The following is a 20591-nucleotide window of genomic DNA, read 5'->3' on the forward strand; positions in this document are numbered from 1 at the left end:
CTCTCCAAAAGGCTCTGACATTTTGAAGTAGACCTTGTTTGAGTCGGCTTTCCTTTTGGACTTAGGGTCCTGCCAAGTGGGTGCATAACCCTTGGTAAGCTCAGAGAGGGGGCGGATGATAGCTGAGTAGTTTGCGATAAACCTCCGATAGTAACTGCAGAATCCAAGAAACGATTTGAGAGGTTTTAGATGAGTGGGCACTTTCCAGTGTTTCACCACTGCCACTTTCTCCTGATCAGTGGCTATCCCGTTCGCAGACACAATGTGACCAACGTATTTCACTTGAGGCTGACAGAATTGACACTTGTCAATGGAAACTTTCAACCCGATTTCCTCAAGTCTGTCCAGAACCTTGAGAAGACGTTGCTCATGCTCTTCGAGAGTTTTTCCAAAAACGATAATGTCATCCAAGTACACCAAAGCCTCCAGGAGATGCATGTCGCCCACAGCTTTCTCCATCAGACGCTGGAACGTTGCAGGCGCTCCAGTGATTCCCTGTGGCATGCGTTCAAATTGATAGAAGCCTAGAGGGCAGATGAACGCCGTCTTTTCTTTGTCCTCTTCTGTCATTGCAATCTGGTAGTAGCCACTACGCAAATCTAATACAGAGAACCACTTGCTGCCTGACAACGAGTCCAGGGCATCGTCAATGCGTGGCATTGTGTACTGGTCTGGTATGGTGCGGTTGTTAAGAGTTCTGTAGTCTATACAGATTCTTATAGCTCCATTCTTTTTGCGGACAATGACGATGGGTGAGGCGTAAGGACTGCGGGACTCTGTTATAATCCCAGCCGCTAACAGCTGTTGTATGTGTCGCCTCACGTCATCAATATCTGCAGGGGCTATTCTCCTGGACCTTTCCCTGAAAGGTCGGGTGTCATGCAGGCGTATGTGGTGTTCGACACCTGTGGCCAAACCGACATCCCACTCATGCAGTGAGAAAACTTTCTGCCTCTCAGCTAACTTCTGCTGAAGCCGGCTCTTCCACTCCTCAGGGACTGGGGAGTCTCCAAAATCGAAGAGTTTTGGGTCTAGGGCTTCAGCTGGGGGCTCGGCGGGTTGGACGGGGGTGACTGTGTCCACAGCATACATCTCTGCAATGACAGTTCCCACTGGTATGGAGGTCGCCTTTTTGGACTCATTCTGAATGAGCACAGTGAAGCTGTTGCTGTCGATACTAGCATCTGGGAGCACACCTGGCTGTACCAGCACACCGGCTGGTAGTGACTGAGCAGTGGGGGCATCAATCAATACAAGATCTTTGGATGGAGTAGTCCGTCTGTCTATTTTGCAGGTAGCATAATATTTTGCACCTGGAGCAACAGAGAGTGGACCAGGTCCTTTCCATTTTATTTGCCCTAAGACTTCATCCTTTGCCAACTGTATCTGAGTATTAACTGGGGCATACACAGACTGAATTCTCATAGAGTGAACGATGTCTTTATCACCCTTTGTCTTCACCAGCTCCCATAAGCGGCTGAACAGAGATGTGTTGGTGCCAACTAATACAGGGGCTTGTTGGTTGTTCTTGGGCTCGGGGCAGATCAGTGCGAGCACCTCTACTTTCCCGGACACACCGGTGATCTCTTCAGCAAACTCCATCTCCACCACCACATAACCTCTGTAGGGATACTCTGTGTCGGCAAGGCCCCAAAGTCCAAGACGAGAGAGGGGTGTTAAGGGGACATCCGCCAGGTGTTCCTTATACCAATTTTCAAAAATAATGGTCACATTAGACCCACTGTCAATGAGCGCATTGCAGGACACATCATTTACTTTGATGGTATGGATGAATGATGGACCTACAAGACCCTCAGGTAAGCTAGCATCTTTTTCAGGGACTTCAATTTTGTTGACTTTAGCAACACACGGATCTTCTGCTGCATGCTTTGGGTTTGTTTTAGTGGGATCAGGTGCTCCTCGCACTACACGAATGAGTTTTCTTATGACTTTCTGTGGGTTCTCTGCTGATGTGCATCTGTTGGCTATATGACCATTTTCTCCACACTTGTAACAGAAGTACTCATCAAAATCTTTGGAAGGTGACGTTTTGAAAGGAATAGGCTTGTGGTTTTGGGCTGCTTTGTGTCTACTGGGCTGTGTCATGTTCTCGGGCTTGGGGGCTGATGTGTAGTTCACTGCCATTACACTCATCTTATTTTCTAGAGCTTCCACCTGTTTTCTAAGTGACTTCAGTTCACTTTGTGACTCAATTTTTTGTTTTTTCTTTTCCTTTTCTTTTGGACTCCTGACAGAATCATCCGGCGGCAATTGGGACCATGAGTTGTTTCTTTTCTCCAACTGCGCTTTCAATTCTTGAATTTGAGCCTCCAGTTCACGCTGAGTGGTTGAATCAGGCTCTTTCTCCTTTTCAGCCTGTATGGTGCGTACATGCTGACGACGTACAGGTGCTGTCTGGCTTTGTCTAGCAGACTGTCGGCTTTCCTCTTCAATCATTTCTCGTAGCAAGTTCAGAAAAGATGGGGGATCGTCTTTCCGCTCCCTAATTTTCAACTGAAGCAACATGAGATCAGAAGTTGAACCTCTAATAAGTTGCTCTACTCTGGCTTTGTTAGCGGAACTAACAGGTAAACCACCTGCCTGCACTACTTTAACAAGAGACCTCTCTAATCTTCGCAGGAAGTCAGACAGACGTTCTCCGGACTGCTGACGCAGGGCTCTAAATGACAAATAGAGTTCCTCTCCAGATTCTACTGTACCAAAAATGCTCTCTATGGCCTCTATGTAATCATGGGGGCTAGCATCTGGTTCAGTCATACGAACAGCCTGAATGATTTCCAAGGCGGGGCCTTTGAGACTCTCCAGTATCCGTCGTCGTTTCTCTTTGTCGGAGCACTCACCTTCATCTACTAAGAGTGTTGCTTGCTCCAGCCACATGTATAGGGACTCCTCTCCAACAGGGGTGGGACTGACCCCGGAGAATGTCCGTAGTCGTCTGTAGCCATAGCTGTCTGTTGGTCTGCTTGTTTTGCTCATTATATCACCCACTGCACGAATGATAGCCTCTGAGTTGTTGTCTCCTGCACTTGGGAGAATGCAGGCACTCTGGACATCCTCTAAGGTTTTTCCTTCATTTCTCAGAAAGGTGAGTAGTTTCTCTTCAAACTTATCAGTCTGGGGCTCTACATAGTACACTGCTTTCCAGATACTTCCACCACTTATTGGCATCACTTCTGGGGGGATTTTAGTGGGGTCTATCACTTCACGGCACTCGCACAACACCATGAGGGACTGCTGTTGTGGGTGAAACATTTTTCCTCTAACCACCACTTTACCTAAAACTTTGATAGACTCTGCTGTTTCTTCTATCTCAGCTATTGAAACACTTTCAGGCACTCCATACAGTAGGAGGGCATGTTTTACGTCTACCAACTCTCCTCTGCACCAGTTAACTAGCTCCAGTTGTGAGGGACTGCTCGTTTGGGTTTCCATTACTGTTATTCTTGTACAGTTCTGATAGCACATTAGAAGTATATTGTAAAAATTAAATGTTGCTGTGTTCAGTGGATCTTAGTTTTATTTATTTATTTTACCATATGACTTTTATCAATTAATCCCAGCGGTGCCTCCATTTATGTAACCCCTATCTCACGTAGCTATAAAATAATGTCTTGAATAGTTAGTACAATGGGATGGGGCCTGAGTTCGGTGTCAGTTTATGTATATAGTTAACCTACTAAAGAACCACAGCAACTCAACATTTAATTTTTACAATAATTTGTCACTGGTATTTTATTAAAAAAAAAAACAAAAACAGAATCATACAGAATAAAATAAATGTAATTCAGTGAAATCTCTGAGAAAATTAAATCAAACAATATACCTTCCAAATTAAATAGTTTTAACCACCTTTTGCTTAATGTACCTTTTAATACTTTTAAATCAACTGATGTCCTTTTAAATCAACCAATCCTCTTGAATCAGTTTCATATAAAGTCAGAACAAAATTCACACACTGTTTCCTATAATTGTGGGCCCACACACACATATCCACTCCCCAAACATACAGAACACTGAAGGAACCCGTTGCAGGCCTGGTTCGGAGCTTGGGTGCGGCGGGACCCGAAACTGTGAGGTCGCTTCACTCAAAGTAGAGCATGAAATAAAATTGTGCACATTAATGTTAGTTTTAGTACTTACAAAATCCGAATGAGCAGTTTGTGTGGTTAGCAGGGGGAACTGGGGGCAAAAACGATCACAAAGGCCAGCTGGTAAATGATGTGCAGTTCATCACTCGTCCGCAGGAATCACAGGGGGGAAAACCGCGAAAAGAAGAAAAGAAGAAACAGCAGGGTCTTGTCGACGCTCCGACCGTCCGTCCTCTACGTCCTCTCCGTCCACGTCTGTCTCCTTTCATGCGGGTCACATTAACTTGCTTTAGCCAAAATATCACTCGCTATTTCATGTTGAATTAACATAAATCCGATTTAACCAAAACATCACAATGCTTAGCTAAACAGTACGATATCTCGGCACATTAACATGGTGCGCTAAGCTAAATAGCTAGCCGCCATTTGGCGTAACACATCCACCTCCTTATCACTACAACCTTTAGTCACAGCACAAAAACCAAATTACACACTCATATTTACCTTCATGCAGATCACACCAAAAGTAAATATCGGGACCACGGTTAGTCGACCTTCAGATATTTCACTTAAAATGTTTTCCACAATACGATGCCTCCGCTACGTTCTTAGCACGACAGCGAGAGAATGTTTCCTGAACCGTCACAGTATCAGCGCCACTTGTCCCGCCCCTTAGCATAGGGAAAAGCTTGGATTGGCTGTTAATTTTTTAATACACCAATGGTAATACAGAAACACAATGATTGACATTTCAGCTTGAAAACAGGTTAGGGTGCACAGCAGTCTACATGTCCTGACTTCAAACCAACCAAACATTACGTTTCCCATGAATATTAGGGGTTTTAAAGGAACACAACTCTTCTGAATACATAGTAAACATACATAAATAACCTTTTAAACTCTATTCATGAATTTTATACATTTCATCCCCTGAATGTATTTTAAACCAGTTTTGACTTTGTATTTTAACCGATTTTAGACTGTTTTAAATCAATTTTGACACATTTCAATGAGCATAAAGTCCTATTTAAATCCAATTTTAAATAAATTTAATGAAATGAATTTACTGCCCTTTTCTATACAACTATTTATACATTTTTAACAGATTTTTATGCCCTGTATTCTGTGTCTTTTAGACAGGGCTACATACGCATTTGCCATATACCTTCCATTTCTTGATTATAGATTTAACTGTACTCAAGCAGATTGCTAAAAAAAATCAATTAATTAAAAATACAGAATGTAAAATGAGGGATTTGGAGGAGTCATAGGTGTCTTGGTGGCCTCCCTCACTGGTCTGTTTCCTGTACCGTCACTCAGTCACTTTTGAGGATGGCTTGCTTTAGGCAGATATATCCATTTGCCATTTCTTCAATTTCCCAATGATGGAATTCACTGCACTCCAGCTGATAAAACATAATGTCAATAAATTTGAAATATAAAATGTGAAATAAATAATCTGGAGGAGTCATTGTCATGTGTCTTGGTGGCCAGCCTGCAGGAATAAGGAAAAAGTGTAAATCTGCTTAGAGCAGGTCGTCCTCAAAAACTCAGTTATTGTGCAAGAAAGAGTTGACTAGGAGAGGCCACCAAGACATCTATGACTCCTCCTAATCACTTTTTAAAGATATCATATATGTTTTTTATTGGTTGGCAGGCAGTCTTTAAAAGTGACCGTGCAATAAAGAGGCTAGTGAAGGAGGCCACCAAGACACCTATGACTGCTTTAAAGGAGTTATAAGCATCAACAGCTGAAATGGGAGAGACTGTTCATAAAACTGTCAGCAAAGAGTGACAAAGAGAAAGCCACTGTAGAAAAAAAGCTCATATGAGGTCTTAACTAGAGTGCAATAAAGAGACTAGTGAGGGAGGCCACCAAGACACCTGTGACTCCTCCCAATCAATTATTTTACATTTTATATTTTGCAATGATAACATCACAGAAATCTGTTTTCACTTTGATATGAAAGCCCTTTTTTTGTAAATTCTTGTAAAAACAACAACAAAAAAACTAATTAAATTGACCATCATTCTTAAAAAGCAATGAAATGAGAAAACTTCAAACGGGGGTGAATACTTTTTAAATGCATGGTATAAATCTCCAGTGAATGCTCATTCAGTGTCTCATCTACAGCTCGTAAGAGCCTAAAACTTTACCACAACATCCAAGAATGCGATGTATTATTTTTTAAAAAGAGTATCGTACCTTTAATACACACATTTGCGTAGTAAAGGTTTTGTTGTTGTACTTCAAGTGGAGTATTTTTAGACTCCTGTGTTCCTTTTAGTTAAGTGAAGGATCTGAATAGTTCTTACACAACCACTGATTTTATTTTTCTTCAGTCAGATGTTTGTGAGTGGGCCCACAGCGCAGCCATCTGATCATAAAACACATTTATCGTGCTGCACCAACAGCGGACACAGACTGAATTTTTTATATTTTTTGAGCTGTAAAAAAGACACAGAGGTACAATTTCTGTCTCTTTTGTCGGTGACACAGAGGTGAGCGGGTAATGACTGAGTTTTCATTATCGAGTGAAACATTCACATTTGAGTGTGATAAAGTCGTATCTTGGGAAGCCATTAGCTGAAATCTGAAGAGATTTTCTTTTAACACTCAGTCCAAGGTCCCTGTGACTTTGTGGAGGAATTCATATGAAGAGGAAAGACGACCACAGAGCAGCGTGTGTGGACTCTGAGACTTTTCCATCTTGCATGAATTCCTCCGACAATGTTCAGTCTCTAACCAGCGTTCTGCAGCTAGGGCTTCTTGTCTGCATATGATTGGCTGGTGGCGGCGGTGCTGGCGGGGAAGTCCGGGTAAACCAGGAAGCCGGTGAAGGTGATGTACTTGGCGTGGTTGCTGTAGGCCCCGAAGCCGTCTCTCTGGTGGGAGTAGAGCCACACCGTGTCGCCCGGCTTCAGCGACAGCATCAAGCTCTGGCTCTGCAGGGCTTTCTCTCCCTGGCTGTCGTCGTAGATCATCGCCTGCACCTCCAGACGGTTCTTCATCAGCTTCACCGACAGCGTCTTCTGCGGCAGCTTGCCCACGTTGAAGGAGAAGTAATAAGCCCCGGGAACTCGGCAGGTGAACACCCCCTCCGTCACGTTGAAGTCCTCCCCGATGTTGACGAAGGCCGTGTCGAAGCTGACCGGCTGGTGCTGCGGCATCCCCACCTGGTTGACTCCCACGATGCTCTGGGTGCGTCCCACCGAGAAGGCAGATCTCTGGTCGTCCTCGTCATCCTCCTCCTCCTCCTCGTCCTCCTCTTCCTCCCGGTGCTGCTGCTCCTTCTCCTCCTCCTCGGCCCCTGACCTGGCGTGCTCCGTGGCCTGGGGGATGCTGTCCTGCAGGGGCTGCTGGGAGTTGTAGGCGGGGTGGTGCTGCTGGTGGTGGTGCGTCTGGTAGTCGTAGGTGTCGGGGTAGACGAGGTAACCGTTGAAGGTGGTGTAGTGGCCCGTGTTGCTGTAGAGGGCGTAGCGGGGGTCGCCATGGAGACGCAGCCAGACGGTGTCACCGAACTCCAGCTGCAGCATCACGCTCTGGCTCTGCACCTGAGGATGGAGACAGTCGTTATCATCCCGGCCACAGAGGCACATCTACACCTGACGTACACATAATCCAATCATGTACCTCACGCAGCTCCTCATTCAGGGGAATAATCCCCTTTGTTCTGCTTTCACTCCCCACCTCAGCACAAACACACCCTCTGTAAGGAGCCACTGGAAGCTCCGGCATGATAAAAGACCGCTGTAAACATTTCCTTAGAGAGGAAAATACATCCTGAAAGAGAGCTTAGACATTATTTGAACCAGAGGCTGAGAGATCTGTCTAAAATCATACAGCCGGTTGTCTTGCTTTCTTGCCAAGACTTTGAAGAAGCTCGATTGTTTCTTTGTATTACAAGGTTTTTCTTGCATAGAGGAATGCAAAGAGGCTTTAGCCAGTGCCAAAATCATAGTAACTGAGAAAAAGACACATTTTTTGAAACACAGTATATTCTTTTGTTAATGAAATGATGCATAATAACATAATAAATGCATAGATTTCTGTACAATAAAGTAACACAGAGGCATGGAAACCTACGTATTAACTCTGGAGTGGTGGTCAGGCAGCAGTTAGCCTAGCTTAGCACAAATACTGGGAGCAGAAAAACACATAACTATGCAAAAGTGCACCTATCCATGCTGCTACAGTAGGCAAATTTCCTAACATTTTGAACTATTTGTTTAATTTAAGAAGTCCTTTCACCTCTTAAATAAATGATTAATGTATGGCATTGAAACTATGTTAGTATTCCAACATTCAGTCTAACAACACTTTCCTGTTTTTCTGATTTTTTGTGATAGAAGGATTTGTGCTAACTAGTAATTTAGGTTGTTTATCATCTGTATTTAAATCGTTCTGATTCCAATTCTGCTCATAGATTCCTTTTTTTAGTGATTCCTGATTGCGATTCTTTGAGTTACAGGCATTTAGAGTGACTACAACAGTAAAATCCTGCTATTTAATGCCTCAGTAATAATATTCTAATGATATAATACTCTGTATTATAGTTTAATAGTCACAAGAGATGTTTTCCTGCACTGAGTGTGTTTGTTGTGTGAAGTGATTCTCTCTGTGTGAAAGAAATAACACATTGCTGCAGTAAACTGCTGCAATGTGTTGTCATAGAACAGGGATAAAGAATCACTGTTCATGTTGTGTTTCTGCTGCTTCCCCCTGCTTTCTTCTCAGCAGAGTTGTGTAAAATGCAGCTCATCACCGATAAATGTAGGCAGCAAAAACACAGTGCTAGATAAAGTAATTATTACTGTTCCAGTTTAAATATTGTGCTTGATTCGGCTACATTACTGTAACAATAGCAGAGTCTAATCCTGTCGTTGTAAAGGGTTTTACAGCAGCACTGACTAAATGAAGGTGATTGTTAAACAGGCTGTGCGGTTCACCTGCTAATCCGGAAACTCAGCAACAGGTGAGTAGTTTAACTGAGAACAAAGCTTTGCATCAAATGCATCAGGAGACAGAGAGACATGATGAAAGACATCAGCTTACATGATGCAGACGGATAACAGTAAATACGCGGTTGGTGTTTGCTGTACGCTGTTGATTTGAAAATAGTGGCAGCGGAATTTGCTTGAGGATCAATAAGTAGAAGAGACAATGAACATTTCCAATGATTTCTTTGTAATGCTAAATTATCAGTCTGCCCGGGCTGTTGTTTGCCTTTTTAGAAAACTGCAGGCTGCATCCACACTGATACACTTTAATTTTCAAACAGGAACGACACCACATTTGCTTTTAAACAGTGTTTTAGAAGGAAAATCATCTCTGTTTACTCAAGCGTTTCAAGGACTGTTCCTTCAATAATCTCTGCACATACTGTAACCCATACATGGTTCATTCCAACAGCTGCTTAGTTGTAGAATATAAAATGATATTTATATTTTTCTACTGCTTTTAAAGAATGTCCCTATAATCAATAGCAATTAAATGATTTTATATTACATTGTACGTTACACAATTACTTGTTTAAATAGTTATGTTTGTCTCCTTTTAGAAAATTGCGTTTAGATCTACTTCAAGCTGAGCCCTTCGTGATTCTGATTGGTTGTTTTGGTCACATGAGAGTCAGAATGAGGAATTTCTTAAAAACAGGAAAGTAAAATTGAGGTGTTAAAGTTATCCGTCTCCCTCGTGCTGTTTCTCTTTAGAAAAATGATCCAACCACCACACATCAAACCTACATGTTACAGTTTGTTGGTTTTGGTATTTTTCATTGAATTTGTTGACAGTAAGAAAATCCAGAATATCACCTTCATCAGTCTATCAGGCTATGATTGGATTGTCATTCTACAGAGCAACACTCCAACTTTCCGAGGTGCTAAACCCACCTTCCTCTCCTCTCCGGCGTTCTCCTCGTACACGATGGCCTGCACCTCGTTTCTGTTCTTCATCAGCATCACTGACAGGTCTTTATGTGGGAACTTGCCCACTGTGAAGGAGAAATAATAAGCTCCGGGGATACGGCAGCGAAACAAACCGGCCTTGGCGTCAAAATCCCCGCCGATGTTGACGTAAACGGTGTCAAAGGTCACCGTCATCTTCGGTCCGCCCTCCATGCTGCTGGTCCGAGCGACCGAGAAGGCCGAGCGTAACTCCACGTCGTCCTGGAGACGAGCGAAACCCTCGACACCTCCTGCACGGCTCAGCCACAGCAGGCCAATCAGAACGCTTGCTGGGAGCAGCATCGTACCTGCAGGAATGTCAGAAATAAAAAGTTTTAGCCACAAGAAAAATCCACTCTGAGATCTCTGAACACTGCAGCTGTGATATGAAGTTCCACTTTGAGATGATGTAACACGGGTCACCTGGAAAACCACGACAGGTAACTAATTATGACAAGGAAGCTGAGAGAAGCGATGACCGCCTTTGTTTTCTGTTCTGGTTGGTTGCAGCTCATCTCTCTCTGCTCCTCTCATGATGCACCTGAAGAGGATTTAATACATTTCTCTGATCCATTCGACTTGACTCAGTTCCAAGTTTCTGCAGCCGCCTGAGGACTGTTTTCATTCATTTTGTTGCTCATTGATTGTAACTTTTACAAAATGTTTCCATTCATTTCCAGAGTGTAGAATCAGCCTCCCATTACATCATTTCATGCTCCACTGCTCCTCTCTGGTCAGTACAGATCAGCGTGTTTGTACTCAAACTGCAGCACATTTTTCCTATTGATTGTCAGTTTCTTAATGGCAGATTCAGATTTACTCTGCTGGGTATCATTTGAAATTTGGGCAAAACCCCACAGGTTCAACGGATCAGGTGAGTGCTTATGTTGCTTGTTAGAAAGTCATTCAAATGACAGCACAGAGGAAAAACTAAACAAAAAAGAGAGAAAACCACTACAAAGAAACACAAAACAACAATAAAAAGACATAAAAAGCACACAAAATGCACACAAAGAGGCACAAAAAGACCATGAAGAGAATCTAAATAAACACAGAGACACAAATTGAACATGGAGGTGCAAAATAAACACAGAGAGACAAAAAAAAATCCACGTTGAGACACACTGAAATTAAAACAATGAGGTACACAATCAACACAGAGACAAAATAACCAGAAAGAGATGCAAAATGCACACAAAGAGGCACCAAATCACCACAAAGAGATGCAAAAAGATCACAAATAGACACAAAATGAACACAAAAAGATACAAAATGACCACAAAGATATGCAAAATTAACACAAATAAGCAAAAAATAACCACAAACAGATAAAAATCTCCTTGAGGAGATAAAAATCAACACAGAGACACAGAATATATACAAAGTGGCAGAAAATAACCACAAAGAGAAGAAAAATGAACACAAACAGGCAAAAAAAAAACCCACAGAGATACAAAATCACCACAAAAAGATGCAAAATTAACGCAGAGTCGAAATAACCACAAAGAGATGCAATAATAACACATTCATATGCAAAATTAACAAAAAGAGGAACCAAATCACCACAAAAAGATGCAAAATGATCACAAATAGACACAAAATGAACATAAAAAGGTACAAAATCACCTCAAGGAGATGCAAAATGAGCACAAAGAGACAGAATGAACACAAAGAGGCACAAAATTTCCGCAACAAGATGCAAAATGATCACAAACAGACACAAAATGGACATAAAGAGGTACAAAATGACCACAAAGATATGCAAAATTAACACAAACAGGCAAAAAATAACCACAAAGAGATACAAAATCACTTCGAGGAGAGGCAAAATGAGCACAAGGAGACAGAATAAACACAAAGATGCACAAAATCATGACAAAGAGATGCAGAATTAACAGAGACACAAAATATATACAAAGTGGCACAAAATCACCAAAAAGAAATGCAAAAAAGAAACCAAAGAAACAAAGAAACAAAAAAATTCCTGCAAAAAGATGTAAAATTAGTGCAAATAAACACAAAATAGTACAAAATGGCACAAAATCACCACAGAGAGATGTAAAAATCCCCATAAGGAGATGCAAAATGTACACAGAGTCATACAACCCACTAAAGACACAAAATTACAGACAAAAATTGACCAGAAAGAGATACAAAAAGAACTCAAATAGACACAAAATCACACAAAATGATGAGAAAGAGACACAAAAATAACAGAAAGAGTTTCTGCATTCATACCAAGTGTTTTCCGTCTGTTACTTTGAAAGCTATAAATTATTCATGTATTATTTCTGTATTCATTTACTTGGCATGTTTGTCTTTATTCAGCAGTTTGACAGTGGAGACAGTGAATGTGGGGATGAGAGAGAAGACAGTGACAACAACGGCTGAAACTGGCAAAATATGGATTTGAAGCAAATTAGGTTTGTCGCGTTTCTGGGGTTTTATTCACTCATTTATTCATTCTGGTCATTTTTTGTTTCCTCTCATGTCATTTCAGACGTTACCACTTCCACCTGCTGTCGTTTGCCCTCAGTAGCTTCACCTGCCTCTGGTCTCCACTCACCTGTTCCCACTCAGCCAATCAGCCCTGCAGTATAAACACATTCCCTCCAGCTCTCCTCTGCTTATTTGCCAGATTGTCTTTGTGTCTGAGCTTTCCAGCTTTCAGATTCACTCCAGTTCTGGCTTGTTTTTTTGAACCTCGCTTGTGTTTTTGTGCCTTTTGTCAGTCTGCTCCCGGTACTTTGTTTTCTTGCCGGGTTTTTATGTCTGTGCGCCTGTCTGCTTTACCTGTGAAGTTATTTCAAGTTCAGGTTTTTAATGACTTGAGTTGTGCATGTGAAAAGATTAGAAATCTGGCTGCCCACTGAAATCCAGCTTTTAATGAGACAGTTCTTCAATTAACAGAAACAAAAAAACAACCCCAAAGGCTGCTTCAGGCATGCAGGTTACTGACCACAAAAAGATGCAAAATGCACACAGTGAAGCACAAAATTAACAATTGGGATGCAAAGAGGCACAAATGACCATCAAGTGCTGCAACATTATTATATGGAGATGCAAAATAATCCCAAACAGAGAAAATGACTATAAAGAGACATAAAACAATGATACAATGATGTAAAATGACCACAGAAAGATGCTAAATGACCAAAAAAATAAATAAAGGGACTACAAAGAGATACAAAACAATGATAAAATGGTGTAACATGACCACTAGCAGAAGCAAAATGAACACAAATGGATGCAAAAGCTGACTTTAACCATTACTGTTCCACATTTGTTATTTTACTCTCCAATGGATGATCTTTAGGGGACAAGGTCCCCCCAAAAAACAACACAAAATGATCTAAAGAGATGCCAAATGAGCACAGAGAGGTACTATATGAAATGTCATTTTATAACAGGAGCAAAAGAGAAAATGACATTGTTCCAGGGCATGGCGAGGAGTTCAGGTAGGAGAATAGGTTTTCAAACTGAAGGTCAAAGTGTCTTTTAACCATGACAGTTCCATATTAGAGATATAAAACAATGATTTTTTAAAAAAAGAAGTAAAATGACACAAACTGACACAAAATAACACATACGCAGATACAAAATGACCACAAAGAGAGAGAAAACATCTTTGAGAGGCACAGAACAGTGATACAAAGATGTAACATGACCACAATGAGATGCGAAATGACCACAAAGAGAAAGATAAGAGACAAACAGACATAAAAGATACTAATTGGACCTCAGAAACAAATCGACTACAATGAGACAAAGAAATATGAAAAAAAAACACGTAAAATGGCACAAAGACACAAAATGCAAAATGAAAACAGATGTTTGTGAAATGTGATCATGACAGGAGTAAAGGAGGTTGTTGGTGATGTTGCTGCATTGCATAGGGGGAGCTGAGGGTGGATGGATGGCTCAACAAAACACTGTACTTTAATTTGGTAGAATGGTGTTTCCAACTGATGCCAAAGTTTATTTTAACCATTTTCCCTAAACCTTAACTTAGTTGGTTTTGTGTCTTATCAGAACCAAATAGAGCAGAAAAACATCTGTGCTTTGGCTTGTCTTCAGGGGACAAAGCTCAAAAACACAGTAGACTACAAAAAATATAAGATGACCACAACGAGATGCAAAATGAACATATAGAGCCACAAAATGAGCACGGACAGACTATATGTCTGATTGATTCCCTAACCGTTCACCAAGTTGGTTTTGTGTTTAAACATAACCAAAGAGAACAGAAAATCATCTGTGCTCTATTACCCTCCTATGACTCATATTCAGATTGGACATGGGACTCGATGAGTTTTTGATGTCGGGACCCAAAAAAGGATTGAAATTCTGGTGAAACATCACACATCCCAGCAAGAAAATACCTGATGGGCACCGATAACAGAAAAAGCTTCACCTCGAGCGCAGATTTGGAGATGAAACATTAAAACCCCACAGAGTCCGACGATATCAAACACAACTCTCAATATAATGGAGCGAGCGTACATTTGCACATCACAAAAACACACAAAATGGGCTTCAGCAAATGCGCCTGGCAGAAACACAGATATAATCCCCGAGCAGTGGTTGAGTCATTCAGACAGATCGCTCTCAGTAGAGGAGGTATTAACGTGGCTTTTATTAGCAGAGACAAGCGCTCTCATTGTCCCATTGTCCTGACACAGTGAACCAACAGGAAGGAGACACAGGTGGACTGTCAAAGCAGCACAGTCACAACAAAAGGACAGAGTTTATCTATAGAGCAGAGACCTGGAGGAGGGTTTCACTGCTGTTTATCAGCCTTCATTAGCATAGATAGATGGATACTTTATTAATCCCAAGGGAAATTCAAAATTCATTAAAGATACTGTAAGAGATGGTATGCTGCTCATTAAGTGCAGAGCCAAGCTAGCAGCTCTACAAGGTGAAACATACACAATGATGCTCTGAGCTAAATGCTAACATGCTGATGAAGGACATGTACACTACCATTCAAAAGTCTGGGCTCACTTAGAAATGTCCTTATTTTTGAAAGAAAAGCTTTTTTTGTGGTAAATGATTATTGTAGCTGGAAACAGCTGATTTTTAATGGAGTATCTCCATAGAGGTACAGAGGAACATTTCCAGCAACCATCACTCCTGTGTTCTAATGCTACATTGTGTTAGCTAATGGTGTTGAAAGGCTCATTGATGATTAGAAAACCCTTGTGCAGTTATGTTAGCACATGAATAAAAGTGTGAGTTTTGAAATTGTCTGTGGGACCCCAAACTTTTGAACGGTAGTGTATACTTACAGTTATTTCAAATTTACTTAGAGCCCTGCTGAGTTTAGATTTGTGTTGATGTTTTATTTGGCCTGTGGTAGAAACTCAGGCTTAAAAATTACTCTGAAAAGAGGCATTATCAACATTTGTCATTTATTGACAAAGTATCTGAGCTAAATGCCTCTGCAAATTAAGTCAACTTTCTTTATATAGCTTATTTAAAAACAACCAAAGTGCTTCACAAGCTCAAAATAGAAACGAAACATAATCTGTAAAGAAAATATACAAAGCACGACAAACAATGGCATATGTCAAGATGTCAAAGCTCATTTTCAATTAAAAGCTAGAGAGTACATCCACAGATCAGGCATAACATTATGACCACCTGCCTAATATTGTATTGGTCCCCCTCATGTGGTCAAAAATGCTCTGAACCATTGGGTCTGGACCAGAGGAGCTTTCAGGGAGTCCTACAGGGTTTGGCACCAGGACGTTGGTAGTGGATCTTTTGGGTACTCTGGGTTGTGCAGTGGGGCCTCTAAGAATCCAACTTGTTCTACTGCATCCTGTTGATGTTTGATCAGAATGGGGTTTGGAGGTCAAATCAACATCTTGGGTGTTATGCAATGTATGCAAGAAAATCTATATATTCTTACAATGTTTGGCTATAAAATGACATTATTTTTATCATCAGAAATAATATCGTAGATTCTCTTTTTTGCTGAGTGGTTGAGGAAGACCTAATAATATTCATGAATGATTGAAACGGGTTAATGTTAGACTAAGAGTGTCAGGTTAAGTCAAACAGAGAGACAGTATGAACGTGTCTTTTCCACTCTGAAGAATGAAAATATGTTCCTGAGGGTGCTGTAGGAATGAAATCACACTTATCAAACTTAACTTTGAGCCTGAATCTCCTCGAGGAAGAACCCTTTGTGCATCCAGCCAGCATCAAACATGGAGGTGAAAAATCAGCGCAACATAAAGCAAAGCTCATTTATTTTCTACGAGGCACCAGTGAATTGCAGCAGGAACTCAAATCAGCTTTAGATAATAACAGTCCATGGTGCACTAAACTCATCCGCAACATAAAAGATTTCAGTTCGAAAAACCTGCAAGTGATGTTGCCTTTAGGAACATGTTTGGAAGCAGAAAACATGCTATCAGAGAGGCTCTTGAATGAATTACTGTGATGTCAGCTCGTGATTAATTGTCTAATGCGTTGTGTGTTTTTCTGTTTGCCTTTATTATGCACTACATCTGTTTTTGTCCCCTCAGCTGCAATGCATCCTCGAAGTTATTTACTGTCGAAACAAAATGTTCTCCTTGTATGTTTATACTAAATCGACCTCTTTAAATGGAAACTAATTACGGCGGTTAATTGTACTTCAGGCACCGAGGCACAACCGATCGTTTCTGTCTGATTAGTTGTCCCGCTGCAGCAGGGGGAGAAATCCATTCTGCACCGACAAAAAAACTGCTGCAGCACAAGCTCACTGCAGAAATTATGAATCATCATCGCTTTTTCTTTTTTCTTTTTTTTTTTTTACTTTAACCACAACAACATAAAACAATCTAAAATTAAACAAAAGCTGTAAAACTGACAATGCAGCAGTTGTGCTTGTCCCTGTAATGGCAGCTTGCACTAAGAAATGGTGTTTGTTTGTCTGTGTAATGGCAGCAGTTTTTAACTAGTCATGTTGATAGACTGAGGTCTGCAGAGAGTGTCGCGCTTCAGGTTCAAACAGCAATGAAAGAATAGATCAAACAAACCTCTCTCATAATGAGCACCCAGGGGAGCGAAGCACAGAGCAGCAACACAACAGAGCAGAAAGGAAAAAGAGTGGAGCCGAATTAGTCCACGCAAGTATGAAAACTACACCACTATGCATTCTTTTACAAATTCCACTAATTAGTCACTTTCTGGTGTCCTACACAGTTCCATAGCTGAAACTTACAGCTCCTGAGTCCACACAGGCTCTTTCAGTGTCAGGTTTAGTTACATGTTTTGCACAGGTTTGTGTAGTTTAAGCATATGTGAGTGTATTTACTGCTTGTGAAAGTGTGATTACAGGAATGAACTGCATGCAAAACAAGACAAATTATCTGCATTACGCAGAGCTGAGTTCATTGTGTGGGCTGTTCTGGTAAAACACCACCATCCAGACTGAAGTGAAATGATTTCAGCACCAACAGTGAAGTCTCCACAGGTAACATATTTACATGTGTTGTTCCCACTGCGCTGCCTGTTTGACTTTATTGAGCATCCCTGAGCAGGTTTAATGGTGTGGAGGAAATATTCAGGTGTTTGCTTCAACAGAATAATCACACAAGAACACATTTCCCCGTGAAATTACAGTAAAATAGTGGCAGCTGTGGTTGCCGGTACTTTGTTATATTCTCACGGTTAATTGTTGTATAATAAATTATGGTACATGCAAAAACAAATTATGTTAACTCTATTTTTTAAACTATTTGTTATTTTACAGATTTTGAAGTTTTTTTTTATTGACAGATAATCAGTAAAGTTATGGAAAATGATATTAATTTACACATCAACTGTTTTAAAGCAGCAAAAAATCTTAATTTTACAAATATTTGCCATTATTTTTGAAAAATGATAGAATTTTTTTAAAATCACTGATTTTTCCTGTTTTGTTAAATTACAGAAAATATTTAGTAAAAGCACAAAAAAACCCACATTATTTTACATGTTGACTGTAAAAAACTGATAAAAAAAAAACAAACAGGCAAAGGCTGGACACAATGACATTTAAAATCTGTATATTTTTCTATAAAATTAAACAATATCATTATCATTTTACAAATATTTGCAGTTATAATTCATTTACTTATTTATTTCACAGTTTTTGAACATTACAGCTCTAAATCACAACTGTTAATTTACTGTCGGTTAACTATCGATCTGCTGTCTGTAGCTGTCATTTAACAAATAGTATTATTGTAGGTCTTAGAAGACTTGGACGTCCAAACACAGTGTGATTTCTGGTTTCACTACTGGTTAAGATATATTTCAGAGTGGATCATTAGAGTATCAGCGCTGCTACAACTAAAAATGAAACATGATAAAAACACATTAAATCTGCTCTTCAGGCTCCACAGCTTCATCTGAGCTGACTGTGGTTGGTTTGTTTTCCATCAGACAGACACAAATTGGAGCTCACCGAGGTTCTTATTGGCTCATATATTCCGTCTTCTGCAGTGAACTGGAGCCGAGTTATTATGGAAATTAAACAACACAAAGTATTAATTCTCCTCAAATGTTTCTGTCGTATAAATGGCTCGAGCGTTGTGTTTCTGGATGATAACTCTTCACCGAACAGCTTCACAAGTTAATTACTCTGAGAGGTGTTGTTTCAAGAGATGAGGCGTTCATTTATTCACGACTCCCTCCACTCAACCTTACAGTAAATAATATACAGCAGACGTAAACTCAATCACAACGGCCAAATGCTGCTGTAAAGACTGTCAGTGTATCTAAGTTTGAATCGACAAAACTTAATCATACAGATTATTCTTCTTCATGCCTCATCCGTACGTGTAAAAAATGTACATCATCTTGTATCTCGCTACTGTAACGTAAATTTCTGCAGCAAGGGATCAATTAAGTTTATTTTATCTTGTTCATTAACTTGAGCCATCAGTTTCAAGTTTGTACCAATAATTACTCATGTCCAAACATCCTAATTTTTTATCAGAATTGAAGCTGCAGTCCCCTCAGGACAAGCCAACCAGCCTGCAGCTTCCTCCAGCTTCCTCTGGTGGGAATTCCTCTTCTGGGCTGGGAGTTCTCATCCTCCCAGTGAGTCATGGATCTGCTCTCCAGTCTCTTCTTAGACAAAGACAGTCTGTCCTTATTCATGGAAGTGAGTTTGCTCTGATGTGCCGGAATAAATGAATTCCTTTGCTATATATATATATTTATATATCGCACTTTTATGTGTTTTCTGATTGCAAAACTTCTTTCACAAGTTGGCCAGAGCTGTGCCAATAATTAGAGACAATAAAACTTTGCTTTCAGAGTCAGGTGCCTCTTGCAGACCTCAAAAGAAGTGCAATAAATAAAATGAGAAAAAAAGACCTGTGAGATGTTGAGAGACTTCCACCTGAATCTGCCTTTTTCAAGCCCTTCAAACTGCATCTATAGTTGTGTAGATGTTTCATGAATTGTTCAAATATCTCACACTGCAAGTGTAGCTAACACACAAAGTAAATAAAAAACAAGCTGTAGTCCTGATGCACCTTCTGGAAAACGGTCCGTAAAAAAAATCTTTTTTTTTTTTTTTGTACAGACTTAGCTACAATTTCAATAATAACTCCATCCAATCCATAGGAAAATCCATCAGCATTGACTCATCATTCCATTAAAGGCAGCACACAGCTTCAAGCTTTCACAACCACTTATCCCTTTACCAGACCTGATCAAACAAAGGTTTACTGATTATCAATAACCTCTATGTTTAACGTGCGTTTGTCTCCATTCTGCAGCAGAGACTGTAAATAGAAATGGACAACATCACAGGTCCCTGAAAGATTCTTTTATTTCCAAACTTTCTCTGTGTAAAAGATGGTTTCGCTGTGTTAAACTTGAATTTAAAAGCCAGGGCAATCATTAGTTCTGCATCACTGACTGTATCGGTGCTGAACAGATGTTTGCATTAGTTTGAGTTGTCTATCAATATGTACATCTGAGCTACTCAGGGCTTGGTTAGAGCACAGTTTGTTAGGACACCAGGCAAATGGATTTTAAATATGTGCAGTAATTAAGAAGTGAGGTGAGCTACTGAAACTGATTTACTGTAGTCTGATTACTGATCATTACACTGAAAGAGCAAAAGTCTCCGCCATCCTTTGACTGCCTGTGCAGAGCTGAAATGCTTATTGAATATTTGGAAGAAAGCTCTATATTTCTGCCTGCCTCCAGATATGTATAGACAATAACACTAAAGTTTAAATCAATAATGCTGCTTCCTTGCATGCACGCCAACACTGATAAAAAATGCGCTATTAACCAGACAAAAATGTTTCACTCAGAACTTTGTAATGTTTATTAAAACTAATCCAAGACTCTGAAGTCAACTGGAAGAAGGTCCTTTGGTCTAATGAGAACAAAACTGAGCTTTTTGGGTATCAGAATACACACTATGTTTGAACACCAAATAATCCACCATCACAAAGATACCATTTCCACTGTCAAGCATGGTGGTGGCATCATCATGATGTAAAGCATGGTGGTGGCGTCATCATGATG

General features: G+C 40.4%; 2 protein-coding genes across 3 annotated transcripts; both read right to left on the reverse strand.

The window, feature by feature from the left end:
- Nucleotides 1-1676: 1676 nt before the first annotated feature.
- On the reverse strand, nt 1677-5118 carry LOC129350840 (paraneoplastic antigen Ma2-like). The gene is made up of 3 exons (XM_055018777.1): nt 4614-5118; nt 1739-4371; nt 1677-1701 (listed from the first exon to the last, which is right to left on the reverse strand). The coding sequence occupies exons 2-3, from the start codon at nt 3484-3486 to the stop codon at nt 1677-1679; spliced, it is 1773 nt and encodes a 590-aa protein (XP_054874752.1). The 5' UTR covers nt 3487-4371; nt 4614-5118.
- A 144-nt stretch (nt 5119-5262) lies between these two features.
- c1qtnf4 (C1q and TNF related 4) lies at nt 5263-10390 on the reverse strand. Of its 2 annotated transcripts, XR_008602772.1 has the most exons (3): nt 10005-10390; nt 5994-7664; nt 5263-5824 (listed from the first exon to the last, which is right to left on the reverse strand). XR_008602772.1 is itself a non-coding variant. In XM_023287051.3 (2 exons), the coding sequence occupies exons 1-2, from the start codon at nt 10359-10361 to the stop codon at nt 6870-6872; spliced, it is 1152 nt and encodes a 383-aa protein (XP_023142819.1). In that variant the 5' UTR covers nt 10362-10390; the 3' UTR covers nt 5263-6869. The 2 variants fall into 2 exon arrangements, 1 of the variants encoding a protein (XP_023142819.1); XM_023287051.3 differs by having other exon boundaries at nt 5263-7664.
- Between the last annotated feature and the right edge of the window lie 10201 nt (nt 10391-20591).

This window comes from Amphiprion ocellaris, chromosome 1 (assembly GCF_022539595.1).
Source record: "Amphiprion ocellaris isolate individual 3 ecotype Okinawa chromosome 1, ASM2253959v1, whole genome shotgun sequence".
In the NCBI taxonomy this organism is placed as follows: domain Eukaryota; kingdom Metazoa; phylum Chordata; class Actinopteri; family Pomacentridae; genus Amphiprion; species Amphiprion ocellaris.